The sequence below is a fragment of the Rhipicephalus microplus genome, chromosome 7, assembly GCF_043290135.1.
Source record: "Rhipicephalus microplus isolate Deutch F79 chromosome 7, USDA_Rmic, whole genome shotgun sequence".
NCBI classification, from domain to species: domain Eukaryota; kingdom Metazoa; phylum Arthropoda; class Arachnida; order Ixodida; family Ixodidae; genus Rhipicephalus; species Rhipicephalus microplus.
This window is the reverse complement of record NC_134706.1, coordinates 102,469,315-102,491,598: the sequence shown is the minus strand read 5'-3', so window position 1 is coordinate 102,491,598 and position 22,284 is coordinate 102,469,315. Positions and strand designations below refer to the sequence as shown.

The 22,284-nt window shown below is 45.4% G+C and overlaps 1 protein-coding gene across 1 annotated transcript in view; it reads right to left on the bottom strand.

Moving 5' to 3' along the window:
• Positions 1–22,284, bottom strand: part of LOC142767584 (uncharacterized) — a 94,497-nt gene that overhangs the window by 48,737 nt on the left and 23,476 nt on the right. The window contains exon 3 of the mRNA XM_075869549.1: positions 10,049–10,219. Coding sequence (XP_075725664.1) covers positions 10,049–10,219 — 171 coding nt within the window. The remainder of the gene's footprint in view (positions 1–10,048; positions 10,220–22,284) is intronic.

The following is a 22,284-nucleotide window of genomic DNA, read 5'->3' as shown; positions in this document are numbered from 1 at the left end:
GTGTCTGGCGACGGAAGTGCGACGGGGCGGCGTTTCGGCGTGGACGGGGAGGAGCGTTGTGGCGCACTGCAGCGGCGTAGTTCATAGTTTCTGGCTCGGGCAGTGGTGTTTCGGGAATTCGAAGCGATTGCCGGACTTCTTCTCGCACAATGTCGGCGATCGAATCCACTTGAGGCTGCGCCGAAGGCAACAGTTTGCGCAGCTCTTCCCACACGATCACTCGGATCGTTTCACGCAGGTCGTCGGAGTCACTGGCTTGAGCAGCAGCGCATTCTGGAGTCATGTGACGATTATACTGTCTGGTGCGCATGTCCAGCGTTTTTTCGATGGTGGTCGCCTCGGATACAAATTCTTGGACGGTGTTCGGTGGATTCCTCATTAGTCTCGCGAAGAGCTCCTGTTCGACCCCTCGCATGAGGAAACGAACTTTCTTTTCCTCAGGCATGTCTGGGTCAGCGTGACGGTATAGGCGGGTCATCTCCTCTGTGAAAATTCCAATCTTTTCATTTGGTAGCTGAACCCGGGTCTCGAGTAGAGCAGCGGCCCTCTCTTTGCGAGCGACGCTTGCGAACGTTTGAAGAAATGCGCCGCAGAAGACATCCCACGTTCGGAGCGTGGACTCCCGATTCTCCAGCCAGGTCCTTGCGGTGTCTTCCAGGTAGAAGTACACACGACGGAGCTTTTCTTCGTTGTCCTAGTGGTTGAGGGCGGCCACACGGTCGTATGTTTCTATCCAGGTTTCCGGGTCTTCAAACGATGAGCCATGGAACGTTGGTGGTTCCCTGGGTTGATGAATGACGATCGCGGGCTGGGACGCTCCGGTTGTCATTGTCGCTGCTGTCGAGGTCATGGTCTTCCGCGCCTTGTCTTGTAGCAGGCCGTACTCCGGTGGCAGACCTTATGTCGGCGGCTCGTTCGCTGCTCTTGGTTGGCGTCGGTGTCTTCTCCGCGAAGGGGGCTGGGTTCACGGCTTGACGGGGGCGTCCGGTACATGAACGAAGCATCACCTCCACCAGATGTCACGGGGTCGTGACGTGGCCAAAGACAGAAAACTTCGTGTTGGGATTTAACTGTTTATTTGGGCGAACCTGTGCCCAGTAAAGGGAAAATCTAATTACAGCAGCAGTCTTGCACAGATAGCAGTCTCGGACTGATAGCGGCGAATGCAGCGTCGGCCTTCGATCAACAACTGACAAGCGGCGAAGCGCGTCGGCATTTATACCCTTGGTGGAGATGCTGGGTAACATGGCATCGAGCGTCGTTGCCGGGCTCCTTCCGTAGACCAATTTGTATGGAGATATCTGCATACAAATTTGTATGCCCCAAATTTGTTGTCATAAGATTGGCGATCACGCAGCGTCAAAGCATGGCCAAGTTTCCTAAAATGTTTCGAAACGTCAGCGGGTAGTCTCGTTACAGGGAATCACTATAAAGATACGTTGCCTTTCTGTGGCTCCGTCACGCTTCCCACTGGTCATGTGACGCGAGTTGGACATGGGCGCCACTTTGTGGGCCCACATTCTAAACGTCTGAGATTGCGTCACGTACTACTGTATAGCATGGGAGCTCCATGATTTAGATTGAACCGTGGCCACACGGTCACATTCAACCAAGGCACAGGCTTGACTAGATCAGCTTGGTTTTGAAGAGCATGGCTTTAACGTCACCCTGCTACATCAGTTCACTGTATTCGAACGCACCACCAATTAACCGGAGTTTATGTATAGACGATGGTGTACAAGGAAGCATGGTCTCGAAAATTAATCTGTTGTTGCTAGTAATGCTAGGGTTGTCCTTTTTATGCAATTTTCTTCTGTGCTTGAGTTCTGGTAGCTCCGTTAAAAAGTTTTCTTCCTAGTGATTGGCCAAAAAGCCCAATCTGCGATTTTTTGTTCATAATAAGTAGGGGCACGATATTTGGGCACAGGTGGAATGAAGCGATTAACTGGGAAGCTATGTTCATTCTGAAAAAAGTCCAAAAAGTCGTTTGAAATTAGTTCCTATGAGTACGTTTGTAAACTACGACTGCGGACGCTTTCACAATAAACACGGCATATTTTTTGCGCCATGGCCGCTAGCACAAGGAGGACAACTCTAGCGCGGCAAGATATCTGACGCAACAAAACATGTCGTGTATGTCGTCTTGACGGTTTCAGTTTTCAAACAATAGCATGTGAGGGAATGAACGGTAAAATACGTCACAATAATTCACTTCCTTTCATATTGAATTATTGATAACTTCAATTCTAAAGAGTCTGCAATGTGGGAAGAGTAAAAATATATAAAATATATTCAAAGTAAAGGCAACAAAAAGGGAAGCGATCAATAAATACATACTCATGTGCTTCGGTACCCTAAACATTGTATGGGCGGGTGTGTGGTACATAGAAATAATGTTGTAACAAATACAATAAACAAGTTCTTAATTTGACGCTTGCTTGTTCGACGAATATATCTGATGGTGGCAAGCATAAGTGTTGTTTGAAGGAATCTTGTGCCAGAATTTTATCATGACTTTTTCATCTGTTATTCTGGTGCTGTGGTATGCGCTGTTACCGTTCCGCAAAGGGAAAAACCAATATTGATGCTGCTATAAATTCATAAATGGGAAATTGTACCTTTACTACAGACTGCGGCGACATGCATCGGCTATTTTTGCTATGAGAACTGAGGTAACGTCGTGTGACGTGACGACAACGACCATCTGGTTCTCATTGGCTTGAGTTGACAAGTGACGTTCAATATTCATATGGTGCTTGCTAGGCAATATGAGCAAATGCTAACTACAGTACGAAGCTCTCTTTTCGTATTCTGAGAAAGACAAAATTTTGTTTTAAATGAACTTCCTTAATAAACAAACACGACACTTAGTTTTGTTGCCAGCAAGCGCGGCTATTGTACGCTAGTAACTAAAGGCGGATTCACGTGCTACATTTTTAGCGAGCCAAAAATGCAGTTCTGGGCTTGCATGCAAGCCGAAGGATGCTTCCAATAAAGGGTATCGTGCACGAATTCCCATGAAGTGGAATTTCCAGTGTGCGTTCATTAGACCAACGCTGTGATTGAAAGTGGTATTTGACGTTAGCAGATGAGCAAAATGTGCAAGAGAACGTTTCTCATCATCATCTGCTCGAGTTTCCAACTCTGAAAACTCATAACTTCACTTTTCTGGCGCCAATTTTTATCATTGTTGTTGCATTCGTATCAGCAATAATTACTCCTCCATTACTGGCGCTAAATACGATTGTCGCAGATGTGTTGGAAGGACTCTTTATGAACTCAAACTCGTTATTTGCGACATATTTTGCAGCAACTCGCTTAGTTGGGACAATCCTGGTTGCTCACCAGCGCAAAAGAACCGTCCATTTGCGAATCATAAAAGCGGATACAATGTTTGCCAACGAACAAAACGTCCGTAGGCCTTCATAAATGTTTGGTGGCCATCCACTATTTTACTCTAATCACGGCTTTGTGGTAACAAAGGCATCAGAAGCTCAACCAATCTATAATTTTTTTTATTTTCAATTCTACATGGTGCATCCGAAGTGCTTGGGCCATATAAATTAACGACTGGTGTCAAAGCTTCGAAAACCCATGCAGCTAAAGTGGTTGCTTGAGCGTGTTGGTACGACATAGCTGAAGAACAAACAACGCGAAAAACGAGAGACCAGACAACAGCGCTCAGTAAGTAATCTTTTTGTCTCATCGACTGGTTTAAGAATGTGCTCAAGATAGCTGAACACTTCACTAACGACATATAGCTTGACGCTGTTACACCCCTCGTTGACACACATCTCCTCCACCTTTGGGAGGCTAGAAGAGAACTTGTGAAGCGGTGAAAGCGGCAAAAGCTAGACGGAGAGTTACGCAAACGCATTTATCTCCTCACCGAGTAGTCTCAAGAATATGCAAACCAATTGGTCAGACAGAACTGGCACACTTTCTGTGACAAGCTACGGGGGACTGTGAGCACCAAGAAGACCTGGCATCTGCTACGTGACTTTTAGCCACGCAATCTTCCAATGCAGCGCAAAAGCAGCACCTTCAGAGGCTTATTCGAAATTATGCCGGTACAGAAGAACACCTCATAAAAGAAGTACAAAAGAGGTTCTGTAGCGATGCACCCACTGGGGCTTCGAATCACACCAAAGAGTACGCTGGCGCACTAAACACTGCAGATCGCTTCAGAAGAACATCTCCTAAAGAAAATACAAAAGAAGGTCTCGGTCGATGCACTCACTGGGCCTTCGATTCACACCAAAGAGTACACTGGCACAACAAAAACTGAGCTCGACCGGCACTTCAGCCATGCTGAACTGCACACAACCCTAATAAAGTTTAGAGGAAATACCAGCCGTGGAATAGAGAGGATTGTCAACAAGCACTTACACAACCTACACACCCGGCCACCACGGGTCTTCTCCGATATTAAAACCACTGCTGAGATAAAGAATAGCTACATCCGGTATGGAAGCACCCGCAAATCACCATTGATCCCTAATCTTAACAAAACAGTCGGCATTGAAAAATTACACCCTATTTCTGTCACATCGTGTGCAGAAAGCTGTTCGAATATAAGGTGCACGACCACTTAACCCAGTACCTAGAAGATAGTGGAAACCTACCAGACACCATGTTCAGCTTCAGGCAGCATTTTTCGACGCAAGACGTTCTGTTTCTACTTAAAGAAGACCTTCTTGATCACCTTACCATTGAAGAAAGTACTTCATACTCGAAGTCGACGTAAACGCAGCATTCGATAACGTCCTCCACGACGCGATCCTGAACAACCTCGAAGGCATTGGCTGCGGCATTGGAACCTACACGTACGTCAGAAACTTTGTGACGGATCATACGGCAACTGTGGGCATAAGCAACAACCGCAGCAAATGCTTCCAACTACAAGAAAGAACACGCCGGAGGATTCGGTCATCTCGCCGTTACTTTTCAATGTGGCCATGATCAATCTGCCAAAAATTCTAGGCAAAATATCAGATTTACGATACCAGATCTACGCTGATGACATCATGGCCTCGACCAGGGCTTCGAACACTGGGAGACAAGAGACCTGCCTAAAACCACTGTAAATGCCATCAAACGGTATCTCCGAGACTGCGGTCCTTGCTGCGCCCCCGAGAAATCCGAGAAACTCATCTTTGAAGCGAGATCAAGAGGCAGACCCCTTCTATACGACGAGCCCAAACCTAGCGTAACACTGAACAGGACATTAAAACGAAAACTCTAGACCCAGCGAGTGCATGAAGTTCACATCCACCAGGGTGGATGCCCCCTTACCGACACTTCACCTGCCCCCTTACCAGCTGCCCCCTTGCCGACACTTCAACGAACACTATCACAACTCACGCACCTCATCAAGAAAATCGCGAACCAGTGAAACGGACTCACAGAGCATGACACGCTACATGTAATGCAATCTCTGTTCACCAGCCGCATTACATTGGCACGCTGTACCTGAATTCGAAAACAGCTGAAACCGAAAAACGTAACACCATGATGAGAAAGGCCTTTAGAGTAGCCCTGAGACTTCCCGCGAAGGCCTCTACCACACGTGGCAAGAGCTCGCCGAAGCTCATAAGAACAGTCAGCTGGAGAGGCTGAAGCTGACGCCCAGGGAGGGTCGGTGCTCCGGTACCTCAACTACAGCGACACGTTCATCGCCGATGCAGACCACAAAAAACGCATGCCGCTGTACGTTAGAGAGTCGCTGTCCATCGCACTCATTCTACGCAACATGCATCCTGCTTTCTACAAAAGTAGACGCAAGACTAGAGCTGAGGCTCTTTACCGAAAGTTCAATCAAGACCTGGACACCCGCTACACTGACGCGGCCAAGTATCCGCATCGAAATGCGTTCGCTGTCAGCGTCTTAGATTCTAAAGGCCAAAAATTTGTGTCGGACACGGTCAACGTGCTCAATTCAGACGCAAAAGAAAAATCGGCAATCGCTCTCGCAACCACCACATGTACAGACGCTGCGGTGATCTTCACTGACTTTAAAGCTTCCTGCAGGGATTTCGCTAAGGGCCGTATCTCAGCCAATTCCATCAATATTTTAAAACGGCAAAGCACTCCACAGCCATACACTTGTATAATATTGGTTCCAGGACACTAGGCTCTGCTGCAAAATGAAAATGCCCACACCGTTGCCTGCGAGCACATGACGCCTGATCCATCGTTGAAGAGACAGAGGTTGTTCAAAACACCTATTCATTGTTACTCCATTATTAGAGGCTGGAGCAACAAGTATACCCTCCACCACACCCAAAACTGACAAAATAAGAAAGCGTGATACTGAGACGCCTGCAAAGCAACACTTACACACATGGGGCCCTGATGCACCCTCTCTACTTAACGAGAAATAGCTATATGTGCCCGCTCTGCAGCGTACCGGACACCCTGGCACACTTGCTTTTTGCAGGCCTGTGTTATGCCAGACGTAATCTGCAACAACACACGACTGATATTGAGGCAGGAATGACAAACGAAGACCAAACCGAAACGTGGGAGGTGAAGCTTGCTTTTGAGGACCTGGAAACGAACAACTCGTCGCCAGTGGCAAGAGGGCAGTTGAAGCCAGAGGGTTCAGGGACTAAAGAGCCCTTCCACCTCAGAGTGACACCGGGCATTGCTCGGGGCACTGTTTCGGAAATAAACGTTCATTTTTCTTTCTCTCTCTCTCTCTACCTATCTCGTTTTTCGCGCCGTTTGTTTTTTTTTTCGAAAATCACTTCTATTATTCATCACCTGAATTTAGAACTGCGTGGTCGCCACGATGGTGCTTGCAATGCCTAGCAGTTTCATTACGAATCTAGACGTTGCCCACACGCATCCAGCTGTTCGTGGCCTCTATATATGATTGTGCTGACTATGGCTTCATCGACAGCGAACTCAGTACTCAATACAGTTCAAACTCTGCTAGTGCGAGTCAAATTACGGCGCAAGGATTCTCAAGCAGGCGAAACTGCACTCACTCGGGCGTCACTAAAAAGTCACAAATTTAGGCACTCAACAGACGCGCCCTCTCGTGGACTTCGCTAGCAGAGAAGGAAAAGCGCACCAGCCGCTGTCACCTCACTTTCGTTCGAGGCCACTGCACGCCGAGTCGCTATTCGCGCTTCACGTCTAAATACGTGTTTTTGAGGGCCTTCACGGCTCCTAGTTTAAACGCGATAGCGTTAAAGAGCTTGTTTCGCAGAAATTCCGGCATCAGCACTGTTGAATGTGAGTGAAAAAAACACCAGGCCTGCGTGGAACGCCGAGCACAGTCCCATCGAAAGCTGGAAGAGTGGCTTTGCAGAGCCTTTGTTAAATACTCTTTGAGTAACTGCTACAAAACACTTGCAGGGTACCCACAAGGTCATAAATTATTGTAATTTTTCTTGTGGTATGAAGGAATTCCCTGTGCTTAATTCGTCGTTCTTCAAAGAAGCATGGTACCCGCTACATACGTGCAAGGAAGTGTGAAAAGTATTTTTCTGTGGCAGCGGAAGAACGAGATATATTCCTAAAGCTATTGTAGAGGGTGGCACCATTCGATGACTCACTCGTTACGTAATTCGTATTGTGTGACGCCTGCTTTGCATTGCTCATCTACGACGCTTCATTATTCATAATACCGCGATTTTTTCCGCTTATCAAGCCTCTCTAGTGTCGGTTTCCAATGTAGTTTCAAGCCGTGGCGATGCTCAGTGATAGAATACGGAGCTGACACGCAGAAAACCCGGGCACGAGGTTCATTGTGTCTTCGGTGTTTTTCATATGCTTTGTTTTCTGATTTTGCGCAATAGTGGTTTCGGACAACGTCGCGGTGGCAGAACTACGGCACCTGCCACCTTTCTTAAGGTCTCGGAGCAGCCTTCACAGTACAATTGACTCTGTTTGGGACGACAAAATCAAGATGCAAATAAAATGATCTGATATATTTACCATAAGCCACCAATGTATCTGTACTTGCATGCTTTTCGCACTTCACGCCATGCTCACTAAATTGTGTGCATGATTGTCTGTGCGTGTCTGTGTGTTTTTGTGTGTGCCTGCGAACACACGAGTTTGTCTGACCCACTGACAAGTAGTTGAGACAGCGTGGAGAGAGTGAAGGCGCAGCACGTGGTAGCAAAGCTGGCCGTTTAGCGTTGTCCTAGAAAAGTTTGCCACCAAGTTCACCCCAACAGAGCCGCCAGACTATGTCCCAGAGCGAGGAGAGCTTCCCGCCAAACATTGTCACGAGGCATCAGCTCTCAGTCCTATCTCGATATGGCGTGAGCTAACGCTTCCAACTTCTCTAAGCCACTAGAAGCATTGAGGGCAATTAGTCCTTGCACGAAGCGTACCCGCTGTTGCAGTTTGGCTAAACGCACTTCTGCCGCGCCCCGAAGAGTCACTGGTCAAAATGTTCAAAGTACTCTCCATCGCGGTGTGAAAAGCGCGCGCAGACACCGAGCAGTTGGCACCGCCAGTAAACGCGAGGAAGCTAAGATCACGGAGAATTTCGCGGCCACTTACTAGAAATCTTTCTTCGCAAGGCCACCTGCACATGCTCGCACACGACGTGTGAGTGAACAGCGAGGGGCACCTGCTTGTGCATGTGGCAGACGCCATCTGCTCATGGACCATTTAGCAGGTCGTTTCAAGCGCTGTACAGCCTATAATTCTGGCAGTGTCAGTTGGTAACTGCAGCCAAAATATCTGTCACGTCTACAAATTGATAATTCAGACAAATATGTGAAAAGTTTTACTATGTTCGAGGCGATATCGCTGTTTTACAGCGGAAGTTTTATGTGGCTAGGAGAGAAGAAAAGCTGTCACGAGCTGTCAAGGGGTATCACGAGTAGTCTCCAATGGCTGTATCTTCTGTTACGTCGTTTGTAGCGTCGTGCCGAAGCACGCCAGCCAAAGGTTGTATATTAAGTGACGTCATCCGTCCCGTCGCAGCTGGGGTAGTTGAGGTGCCGAGTTTCTACTCAGACCTTTCACATGAGTAATCAATGGATAACTGAATAAGACCCCCGACAGTTGAAACGCGAGATGGCTTGCATTCGAAGGGACGAGGCTCAAGTCCGGGCACACAAACAGGTACTAGAAGCCGAGTGTCGGAAATGCGTATCGTTGTTTCGGGAGCCGATAGTTATTGCGCGAGAACGGAACGACGACGCAGAGACAAGAAGAACACGAAGGACTTTTGTTACTGACTTTTCTTTGCCTTTTGCTGTGCTTTTGTTTTTCCTCCTACTCGTGTATTGCTCTTTGTGCCACGTGGCTTTAGGCGCATGGTTTACAGTCTCCTCCATATGTTTTCGCGCTCTGTGCAATAAACTCCGCTGGTTCTTGTCCTTCGTGACCTTCTTGACTCTGCGTCGTCGTTCTGTTCTCGCACTATAATTATCGTCATGTCATAGCAACTAGCCCACGCTGACACGCTCCGGGATCCTTCCAAGCTGCGATTAACCACGAATGAAAGTGCAAGCGCTGATAACAGCCGATCATGCAAGCCACTGTGCCGAGCTAACTTGGGAAGCCAAACGCGATGTAGTTTTTTCATTGTTAATTCTACTTATTTACATAATGGTTCCAGAGAAGTAATGAGGGCGGAAAACATCGTTGCATCGGCAAATCTGAGGGTCACTCTTGCTTAAAACCTCGACAGAGGTGTTTATTAGCGCAACGAAAAAATCTTCGTTCAAAGTATGCGTTGTCGAGTTTTCCTCGCTATTAAAAAGAGATCCTCATTTATGTTCAACTAGTACATTGGGCTGTTTTTTCAGTCTATATAGCTTTGTCTGCAGAATAGTGCTCTTTTGTCGTGTGTAACTGTGCTTATGTGCTTTTCAAAAAGAGGGACCCTTTGCAAAAAGATTATTGAGCGCACTTGTTCCAAGACTATACCAGGTCCGTCACAGGAAACACAAAAAACGTTGCCTTGATAATTATGCATTTCTTTTCATACATCTTCGGCAACTGCGCCTGAAAATCACGCATTCTTTACTTCAACAAGAGCATTGCGCTCGCTGAGGTCAGTATTTGTACTTACCGCAATATCTATATTCCACGCAAAGACCATCTTTTCGGCGATACTCGTTGTCAGCGCAGACGCAATAATCGTACCATACGGTGCAACTCTCAGTTTTTTTATTATTTGGGCAATAATTTTCCTTTTTAATGCCGTCAGAGCAGTGTGCGGGAATTTCATAAGGCCTGCACTCTGAAGGAATAAACACAATACCAAGCACAGATTATAAAACATTATAATTTTATGGAGCACACTGGTATCTCAGAAATGTGTTACCCTATTTGCGCGCGTATGCTGCCGAATGTGCTGTGTTTATCTCTCATCGCTCTCTGCTCTCAATTCTTCATTTCTCCCAACTCCCTCTCACGCGCCGTGGAGCAAACCGGCTGCCTATAGGCTGGTTAACCTCCCTGCCATTTTTTTCCCCCAATTTTTCTTCCTTCCTTCCTGTTACTCTACTTACTCTCTTAGTCTACGTGTTGAAATAAACAAGGCTCATTGAATCACGACACACTGGATAATCTAAAGCCAGTGATAAGCAAAACATCAGTGGTAAGTGGAAGGCAAGAGATTGATTTCGGTGTTATTTCTTGCAGATGCAAAACACTCAAACGGAAACTTTTAATATGACACGTTATTGAATTCCAGTCCCGGTAGCTGATATTTATGGCTGGAAATCCGCAAGAACAGCTTATGATTGCTCTGTACAAATTCGCGAGAATGGCGACTGCACCACACCGTCGAACTATCAGTGACTGTCGACTGCGGTGTGCTTTATACTGAAAGAATTGTTGTGAACATAATATTCCAAAAATTCTATTGAAATTTGAATGACCTTCAAGCCAATGTTTGAAGTTGAAAGGCTGTCTGTTCAGTGCTTTGAGACTGCAGTTTATCCCACTATTTACGCAAGGGTAGCAGAAAGACAAGCCAGTATATTTTTACACGGCACTTAGAGGGTAATCAATTCAGGAGAGAAGTGTCACGGTGTTCACTTTCTAGCAGTCACGTAATCTACACTTATTACTATGCAGAAGTGCAGATTCCAGCACTTCAGAAACTCGAGAGGCAAATCTTTTAGCTTAAACCTTGAACAACCGAGAACGTCCCAGTTCCCCTTGTGCGTCTTTCACTGCAACTATGCCCTCACAGGATTTATATTCACGCAAAATAAGCAGAAATCGCGCAGCCAATTTCGAATGTGCTGATTCAGAAATCAATGCCAGTGCGTAAAAATGGTGTGAGAGACCAGGGCGTGATTGGGCCGTGTTGTGCATGCGACTAGGCAGGGAAGTGGCTAAAGCACCGTGTTCTTGCCGTCGTTGAAAGAGAGGTAATGAGCTTGAATATAGGCCCATGAAAATTACTAAGACTATATATTCTGCTTTTGTTCTTCATCTGTTCGTGTCACCGTTGTCATATACGCGACATAAACCATGTCGCTGGGGTTTTATTGCGCCATGTTATCCGCTGGCAGTGACCGTGCGCGGTATTATCAACGCCATCAAAAGTGCGCGGAGGGGAGGGGTGCCCTTTACGCAGAAGTACTCCTCTTCGCCAGCTGATGGGAGACGTCGCAACTGCTTCAAGATTTCCTGTTCTAGCAGACTCTGCTTCAAAGAGATTCCCACCACATCGGTGAATCAAGCCGAGCTGAGGCCGGCGAAGCATTCAGTGCTGGTACAGCCCGTGGTACTCTAAGAGCAAACAATATTTCTCGCACTGCCCTTATACTTGAACGAAACGTTATCTGAAAAGTGCCGCTTCAGCTGATGAGGGTTGAGCTCGACGAGCTCGGCAAATTAGTGGTCCACCAGCCGTCTGAGCGAAGGCTAGGTACGGGAGCAGAGGTTGCGGTAGTGCAGGACTCAGTCGTAATCGAAGCAGTCAGACATTTGCAGAGTCTTCCTGCACAGAAGGTGCAATGCTTTGACCTCGTGTTATGTAGAGACGCATTACCGCTTTCTTTAAGCAAGAAGGCCAATAACGCACAACTAGCTGATTTCCAATGCGGGAAGCGGTATGCCAATGGCTCAGGCCGTCGTAATTAAGGGAATGCCGGCAAGTCAGCAGAACAGTTGGAGCAAGCATATAGAGGCGTAACCAGAACGTTTCTCGGGGAGGGGAAAGGGGGTTCGCAGTGATCTGATGGGGAGAGGGTGGCACAAGCATAAGCTTTCTTCTATGACGTTTGTATAGGTGGTAGTTCAAGCAGATTGCACACATGTATATCAATGTCCTGAGACCATCCCTCCACGCGTATCCTTGTGAAGGGGTAAGTAAAAGTGAAGTACTCGCAGTAAAATACCGTAAACGAAAGGTAAAGCGGACGTTTGGAGCAACGGCCTCCCATCGCACCACTGAATATGCTACTCTTCGAAAACGCATCATTGCGACGACCATACCTATTGGAGATATAGTTATTCGCACATATTTGCTAAGCAATATTGGCATTGTATTCGTCGGGGTGAAGTGTGTTTCACCAATCAAAACGGCCCCGCTGTCAGCGTGGAATGAGAGGCATACTCAGTATGCTTTTGTACAATCACGATTGCATTTCGTTTTTGCTTACCTTGCTGGGCGAATTTCTTTCTGTCGACGTTTGTAACCACCCCGCTGCGGTGATCTAGCGGCTAAGGTACTCGGGTGCTGACCGTTAAGTGGCGGGATTGAAATTCGGCTGCGGCAGCTGCATTTCTCATGGAGGCGGAAATGTTGCAGGCCCGTGTGTTCAGATTTGGGTGCATGTTGAAGAACCCCAGGTGGTCAAAATTTCCAGAGCCCTCTACTACGACGTCTCTCATAATCAAATGTTGGTTTTGAGACGTTAAACGCAACATATCTATCATATCAACGTTTATGAGCGCATGTCTATGGGAATGATTTTTATGTAAAACCTTATATGCAAGCTGCTCTGACACAGTGATACATTTTAGTGAGCGTTTTTGTTTGACTTTACTCAGCGCATCCAAGCATGCTTTGTGATTCGCAATAAGTAATTCTTTGTAAGTTATGCTGCACGGCGGCAACAAGATATCGCACGCGCTATTTTTCGGTAGACTTTCTCGAATTATCGGTTGGCTTTACAGTTGCTCTGTGACTTTTGTTAGGAATGATGTATTCTACTGGCACAGGTATTATTGTACAATCTGCGAGAGCAAGGTAACCATTGTTGAGAAATGTTCACTTCGTCTGAATCGAAAATGGACCTGGGACCAGACTATGCCTACTCACATAGAAAGAGCTTGCTCGCTGCGTATATGCGCGAGAAAACCGGAATACGCTCCAAAACGCGTAATGTGCTCTTCTTTTTTGCGTAGCTTTGGTCGCTCTGCACTCTACAGAAAAAAAAAGACTCTCTGTGACGCTTTCGCTTCCTAAACTGCCTAAATCTAGCTCTCTGGACCTATCCGCCATCCTAATGCATGTCAAGGACGTTTAGGCTGCATTCCTCCCCATGCGGGAGTCTTGTATGCATATACGACACCGATGTAAAGGCTGCTGAGGCCTCACAGGTTGAAATGAAGATTCAGCGTGTCACATGAAGGCAGCTTGATCAATCTCACCTGCAAGGACCTGGCGTGTAACAGATGTTTAGGCTTTCGGTACTTCTACCTTTTCTGGGTTATCAAATAGACGAGTTCAATGAGCGCTTTAAAAGACATGGGCTAACATCGAAGATGCTTTCTTGCCTTCTGCCGCAGAATATTCTCGAATCTGCCATTCTTCGTACTGCCGAGGAGTTTTCTGACGTGTATTCGAGCATTATCTAAACTTCGGCATTGCGAGAGAATAGAAGAGAATAGAAGAGAAAGGAAGGTAGGGAGATCAATCCGTCCGGGAGAACTCATCAGCTGCCGTACACGTGGGAAAGGAACGGGGAGATCGCAAAAATAAGGAGAAAGAGAAAAAAAGACAGAAAGATAGCCCAAAACACAGCATGTGCGCAAGTACCTAGCCATTAAGAATCCAATTTTCTCGCGTGGAACGCGACATCACTCTCACAGCCGCATCACAAGTCCGTCTTCCTCAAAAACCTCAGCAGTGTTTGGTCACCTTCGGCTGCAATGCCCTTGGTTGACGACATGCTCGAATAGATAAAACAGATATTTGGATAATTCCAAGGTGCTCCATAATTGACGCCAGTGGTTGCCTCTGCACATCGTAGACTGACAGTAACAAAGAAGTATGTGCGGAAGCCCCTGCCCCTTTTCACAATTACAAACATCGCGGAGAACATTGTCGGCCATTGCAGTGCGGAAAGAATACGAGTTCGTAAATGACACGCCTATCCATAAAGTGTAAATCAGTGTGGCCTATAATCAGTGGGGTGCACTTCGCATACAGGGATAGATCAAAGAGCGCAGGCGGTGTTGCTGTGCAATCTGGTTGATCTGGCTGCTTGGTAGTCACCCTAGTGGTAGTAGTAGTAGTAGTAGAATTTTTTTTACAGTAAGCCGAATACAGAGCTCACTGTAGGGGCAAAGGGCTAAAGGCGAACAGCCTGACAAAGGCCCTTGTCCCTCCACAGTCCGTGACAGTGCAAAGCTTAAACAATATATATATTCAATACATTGGTTTCAAGCAACCTGAAATTGTAAACACAAACTTCAAACCTAAATAGCATAAGAAGTTTACATAACACATTTTAAGAATTAGATGTCACTCTCGTTATAATTCACAACTAAACAATATCAATGAAACAACTCGAAAACAGACACAAAATGCATGCGGATACAATAAATTCCGCTGTATACACTCGTATAATTGACATAGAAGTTTATGAACAATTTAAGCATTTGCAGAGGCATGAGACTCCATTACGTAGTTTCGATAGTGTAGACCGGTGGTTATGAATAAGTTCTTTATTTGTTTCTTGAAAGTCGCACTACTAGCCCTAAAGTTCAATTGATCTGCAAGGGTATTTAAAACCTGAGGTACCTGGTAAGCAATACTTTGTTTTTCATACTTGGTTCTTGTTCTAGGAGCTCGTTTCTTTTGTTCTCGCATACTGTAGTGTGGTTTTTCGGTGCAACTTTCTTCATATAGCTTAGTCTTTTGTATTAACTGAAGTAATTTAAAATGACATAGTTGATCAATTCTGAGCATGGAATATTTAATGAATAGTGGAGCAGCGCGCAAGTCTTGTAGATTCCCCCTGTAATTTTCAAAGCAGCGCAATACTTTCTTTTGTATAGTTATTAACTTATGATAATTTCCTTGTGATGTCGTTCCCCAGACTAACATCCCATAACTTACTTTAGAATGGAAGAGTGCATAGTACATTTTTATTTTAACCTCAATGGGATTAAGTGCATTGTTCTAAAAAAACAACCAACTATTCGCGCTAATGCGGTGATCAGATGATTTACATGTGTATTCCAGTTTAATTCCTCCTGAAACCATACACCAAGAAACTTTTGTTCCCTAACATGTGCGATGCACTTTCCTTCGAATTTTACAGCTATGTTACTAATAGGTTTGTTTATAGGTCGGAATATCATATAGGTTGTTTTTTTGCATTCAAGCGCAGTCTATTTTGCCTTAACCAATTTGAAAGATTGCTTAGATACTTATTTACACTGACCTCAAGTGATATTAGATTGTCTGATGTAAAGAAAACATTCGTATCGTCAGCGTACATTATAAGTTCAGGAGAATGAGGTATATCGACAATATCATTTATATAGACAAGAAACAATAATTGCCCCAGTATAGACCCTTGGGGGACTCCTTGGTTCAACTTTATCTTTGCAGAAATAGTGTTATTCAGTTTTACATATTGATAACGATCTTCTAGGTTACTTTTAAACAGTTGTAGTGCAACTCCACGCACCCCACAACTTGATAATTTATGAATCAATGATTTGAATTGTATGGAGTCAAATGCCTTTTGAAGATCGAGGAAGAGCCCAAGAGTATATTTTCTGTTTTCCATATTTTCGATTATCTTATCTTTGATATACAGTAGAGCTTGTTCTGTTGATTTATTTTTTTGAAAACCATACTGACTTTTTGTTATTATTTGGTGCTTATCAAAAAAGGATGCAAGTCTATCATAAATAACCCCTTCAAATATTTTTGATATTGTTGGAAGCACAGATATAGGTCGATAGTTCACTAAAGTATTGATATCACCACCTTTATGTACTGCAGTGACTTTTGCTACTTTTAGCTGCTCTGGAAATACACCGTTAGTGAGGGTGAGGTTGATAATATAGGCCAAGACATTGGATATCAATGGTGACACCATATTTAACTCAACAGAACCTATCTCATCAATCCCTGATGCAACATAGTTTTTAAGTTTTCTAATTAATCTTTCTACTTCAACCGGATCTGTGGGTTCGAGAAAAATAGAATACGGCAAAGGAGATTTATCAGGAGTTGGAGCATTATCTCGCTTTTCATCCGTTAAAATAAAGGAACCCGCATTTATGAAATGTTCATTCATGACATTGGCCAACCTTTCACCACTGAAAATCTGACCATTAATTGTTAGGTCCTGTGTCCTATTACAACCCTTTTTTCTGTTCGTAAGCCCATTTATGACCTTCCATAGCTTCCTCTAGTCATTGTAAATGCTTTCAAATAATTTTTCATAGTAGTTCTGTTTAGCCTTCCGTATTTCTGAATTTGAAACGTTTCTGTATTTCTTGTACTCAGCTAAGGCGTGTGTGTCCCGCGAACGAATGAATTCATGATACAATTTATTCTTTATTTTTATGCGCCGGTAAAGATCACGATTTATCCAAGGCTTTCTGCATTTCTTATGTCTGCCACGTGAGTGCTTGTGAAGTGGAAATGCCGCATCATAGCTAGTACTCAATAACGTCATGAATGTGTTATAATCATCATCAGAATTTTCTTGTCTATAAACAGTGGTCCAACCTATGTTCTGAACTAGCTGAAAAAATTGTTCCCGAGTTTTGCTGTGGAAAGATGTCTCTGTTTTCTGACCAATTTGAGAAGTAACTCGTGCAAGAAAGAAGATGGGCATATGATCACTTATGTCATACGCAAACATCCCGGATTTTATATTCTGTGAGCTTAAATTTGAGGCGCATATATCAAGGAGCGTAGCACTTGTTGATGTAATCCTAGTAGGTGAATGTATAAAATTTATACTTCCATATGTAAGTAAAAGCGTTTCAAAATCTTTCGCATAAGGATCACTGGAACAGAGGTCAATGTTTATGTCACCCATATCTATGCAAGGAGTATTCCCGCGAACAGTGGATAACACAACATTAAGAAACTCAATAAATTTCTTTTTATGGCCATGTGGTGGCCTATATACGCCAATTACTATGAATGGGCCAACACACATTGTAATGCATTCAACATCATCGTTCATAACAGTATACTTATCAAGCAGTTCTCTCGAACGCGTATCCTTAAAATAAATAGAAAACGATTTGTCTCCTGTGCAAATTTTCAAAGGCTGCTGGCCTCGTCGGACCTTGAAAGTGGCATTACATATTCATGTGTGCCATCAAGAGCCGCCCGAGCGGCGTTATCGGCGTGTCCGTTTCCTATGACGCCGCAGTGTTTCAGAAGCCCCTAAAACATCAAGTGGTGCCCTTTCTCATTTGAGATGTAGATAACCTGCCGAATTTTAAATAAAAGCTGTTCGTTTGGGCCACGACACTGTGCTCATAGCACAGAGTGCTGGGCCACTTTGGAGTCAAGGAAAATCAACCACTGTTGAAGTGGTTCCCGACTAACCAAGCAAAGGCAGCGAGTACAGCAGCTGGTAGTTACGTAGTTGCCACGCCGAGAGTGGTCGGTTCTACAGCTTAGGGGAAGTAAGCAGTGTGGGCTGCGAAATTGAAGTGAGTTAGGCGAGAAACAGTTAGGTTGTCTGCGATGTAAGTTGTTGCGAATAGCCCCTATTTATTCCTTCCAATCGTGCACCACCTTCTTAAGAATCTGGCAACTCTGCCCGCGAGAACAACTGCAATGGAACGCTTCTTTTCATCACTGTGGTGCCTAAATATGTATCTGAGAGCTACAAAAACAACTGAAAGATTCGTTGGCATCGCTCTTTTAAACATACACCATGAATGCCACATGGAAGACATTCTCGCTGTTCTTTCTCGGGAACGCGTCCTGCCGTGATGGTCTAGTGGCTAATGTACTCGGCGGTTGAACCGCGGGTCGCAGGAATGATTCCCCGCTGCTGCGGCTGCATTTTCAATGGCTGAGTAAAAGCTGTAGGTCCGTGTGCTCCTATTTAGAGGCATTTAGGGGCACAACTTTCTGTCTCCCCCTAGCCCACTTGCCTTCTCTGGGAATCCAGTCAGTTATCCTTAGTGACCAGCTGTTATCCTGCCAACACGCTATATGCCCGTACAAGGTTCTATTCTTCTTCATGTTTTAACTACGATATTCCTAAACCTGGTTTGTTTCTTTATTCACTGCGCTCTCTTCCAGTCCTTCAAGGTTACACCTATCATTTTTCTTTCTATCGCTCGCTGCGTCATGCCCTATTTGAGCTGAACCCTCTTTGTGCACCTCCAGGTTTCTTCTCAGTAGGTCAGTATTGGCAAGATGCAGCTTTTATATAACTTCATCTTGATGAATATTGGCAATCTACCAATATTATTTTGAGAAGGCTTGCGAATTTTGCTTCACATTCATTCATATTTTTCTAGTTATTTCAGTCTCGTAGTTTTGCTTTGAATTTATTACCTGTCTTAAGCATAGTCTTTCGCAACTTCAAGTGCACTATTATCTATCTTGAAGCGCTGTTATCTTCCGAGGTTGTTGTACATTACTTTTATTTTCTGAACAATAATTTCAAGACTTACAATTCTGCTTTCCTTGTCTAACTCCGTAATCATGAGTTGCGATTCATTCCTGAGTTACTCAGCAATGCAATGTCATCGGCGAAGCGCAGGTTACTAAGGTACTCTTCATTCACTCTAATGCCTAACTGTTTCTGTTCTAGGCCTCTGAAAACGTTCTATAAGCACGCGGTAAATAGCACTCGGGAGATTGTATCCAGCAGGATAGCAGAAGCTCCAGAAGGATAGCAGAAGCTCCAGCTGCGATCCTTCTTTTTTACTAGAACGACTTGTCTGCAAATGTTTGGACTGCAAAATGGACTGCAAAATGGTTCAATGACGTCTTTTGTGAGCATTTTAATCAACTTCACGTTAGATTACTTGTCGCTTTGCATGTGACACGCGATAAGGACCTCGTCGGATTGAGCTGGCATCTCCAGTGTTGATCCTGTGAGCAACAACTGACGTCTGACCTAAAGGGCTGTCGCCTTGCAAAGTCGAAGATGTCCCTAAAGGATGCCAAGATATGCCGCATATCGGCTGCGTGTGCTGGAAAGTAGTCTGGCGCGATCACCTTGTCAAAGTCGGCATCAGTGGAGGTCTGAGAAGAGAATGCAGTAGCGGGCAAAGAAACGTCTGCAAAGGATGCAAGAGCAGAATGTTCAGTAATGAAAGAGACGTTGGCTAGAGTCATGCCATCTGGAACAACTTGAGTGCACCAGCTTAAGTTCAGTATCGGTAGTGACACTACATTACTCGTCATCGTCAACATAGTACGAGGAAGGGCAACATTTCTGTTTAATAACACGTCCAAAATTAGTGCCAGCACATAAGCGCCATCGGGTACTGGGGGAATGGAAGAGACATTGGCTAGAGTCATGCCATCTGGAACAACTTGAGTGCACCAGCTTAAGTTCAGTATCGGTAGTGACACTACATTACTCGTAATCGTCAACATAGTACGAGGTAGGGCAACATTTCTGTTTAATAACACGTCCAAAATTAGTGCCAGCACATAAGCGCCATTGGGTACTGGGGAAATGGAAGAGACGTAGGCTAGAGTCATGCCATCTGGAACAACTTCAGTGCACCAGCTTAAGTTCAGTATCGGTAGCGGCACTACATTACTCGTAATCGTCAACATAGCACAAGGAAGGGCAATATTTCTGTTTAATAACACGTCCAAAATTAGTGCCAGCACATAAGCGCCATCGGGTACTGGGGGAAAAGATTTCATGGTTACATAGGTAATGGCTTGGGCTGCTAGGCGAACGTACTCGACAGAACACAAATGTGGTTGAGGTGTAAATGGAGTATCAAAGCAATAAGGTAGGTCAAGCAGAAGCAAGCCTATTTCACAGTCAATTAGGGCAGAGTGCGAGGCTAGAATGTCCATGCCTAGGATGAGTTCATGAGAGCACTTGAGCACGGAAAAAAGCACAGTTGTGGAGCGGTCAGCAAGACTAACACGTGTGGAGCACATCCCAAGCACAGAAAAAATTCACCATCGACGACTAGGGTGACCGGCAATGTGGGTGGTGTTAAAACCTTTTTAAGGCGGCGGTGAAGCTCCGAGTTCATCACCAAAATGTCGTACCCTGTGTCTACAAGGGTAACAACACGTTCATCGTCTACTTTAACATCTATTCGGTTGCGTCGTGCCGGCATAGTCAGAGGATTTGGCTGGCGAGTCGTCGATGCTGCATCACCTCTGGGAGCTGCATCGTCTAGTTTTCAAAAGCCAGATGTGCAGTCGGTGAAGGAGGATGGCGAAATTTAGGTGAGCGTGACGATAAGCGATGAGACAGCGCTGACGGGGACTGGTGGCGGGGAGGAGATGGTGACCGACAATGCACCAACGACGAACTGAACCCACGGGCTGGCCGAGGCGACTCGTGGCGAGTTCTGAAGTGGCCATCATCAACCTCTGCGTGACGGTTGTAGCCATACGAAGGCTGACGTTAATACCTTCTGCTATTGCAATAGCGGGCCTCGTGACCAACACGATGGCAGTTAAAGCAAATGGGCCCGTCATCAGCAGTCCTCCATTCAGCGGAATTGCGGGAGCACGATGGGAGCCTCTAGCCTTGGGAGTAGGAATCTGGTGGACGATGGTCAGTCGCTCGGGAGAAGGCGGTGGTGCACACAGATTCTAGGCCAACGTTGGAAAGCTCTTGGCGAACGATGGCATGCACTAAAAGCATCATTTGAGAGCTGGACTCACAGGCACGAGAGAAAGTTGAAGCGGGAGACATAGCTTCAAGTTCTCGATGAATGATCTTCGTGACGTGCTATGCAGTCAGTGGTGACGGTGGTACAGGCATGTCTTCGCAAGACCGTGTTGCTGCGGTATTGGGAAGCCGAGTGAAGTGACAGGAAATACGTTGGCTTTTGTCGGCCGGAAAACGCTGACACTCTCTGATAATGGCATCTACTGTGTCACAATCTTTGCAAATTAGCCAATTGAACACGTTATCGGCAATGCCTTTCAATATGTGCGCTACCTTGTCGGACTCCTTCATGCCACCATCTGCTTTGTGGCAAAGGGCCAGCACGCCCTGTATGTAAGACAGGTATGACTCCGATGACGTTTGAGTGCGAAATGCCAGCTCCTTTTTGGCCACTGTCGATTTGCCGAACAGTGCACGCATCTTTTTATTGCACGCGTCCCAGCAGGCAATGTCCGCATCGTGCTTCTAAAACCATACCTTGGCTGTGTCCTTCAGGTAAAATAGGATGTTCGCCAGCATGAGCGTTTCGTCGCAGCGTAAATTCCTGCTTAGTCGCTCGTACAGCGGCACCCATTCTTCAATGTCGACATTGTCGGACTCGCCGAACGTTGCAGGGTCTCTCAGCTGGGGCAGAACTGTCCTTGTTGCGGTGGCCGGTGCAGGAGCTGGAGTCGGACTTTCTTGTGCCATCGTGGAAGAAACCAGGCGTCTGCCACTGCGTAGCTCTGTCTTGTTACCCAGCAACTCCATTAAAATATCACGAGGAGAGTGGGCAGAGGGTAGAAATATAGTTACCGATTGTACATGAAGTACACAGTGTCATTGAAGGAAATGGCGGAGTGGCAACAACAACATGAGCTTTTTTTCAATCACCATCTTCGTTGCCATTATGGTGCATTCGTGGTGGTAATGATGACTTGTATCAGTATTAATGTGGTTGATTGTTGAGTAGCCTGTTAGAATTCCTGCTTGTTCCTTTGCTTGAAAGAATTCTAATGTTGTCCTAATTCTGCTAACAATTACCTTAGAAAATAGCTGGTATACTACGGAGAGCACACTGATAATCCGGTAATTCTTCAAGTCATTGTCATCTCATTTGATTAGTATTAGTCTGATGTTAACATTATTCCGAGATACTGGTATTCTTCCTGTCGAGAGCACCTCGTAAACGGGGTCGCTTGTTTTTCCAACACAATCTGTGCTCCATCTTTTAGCAGATTTAATGTTACCTGATTCT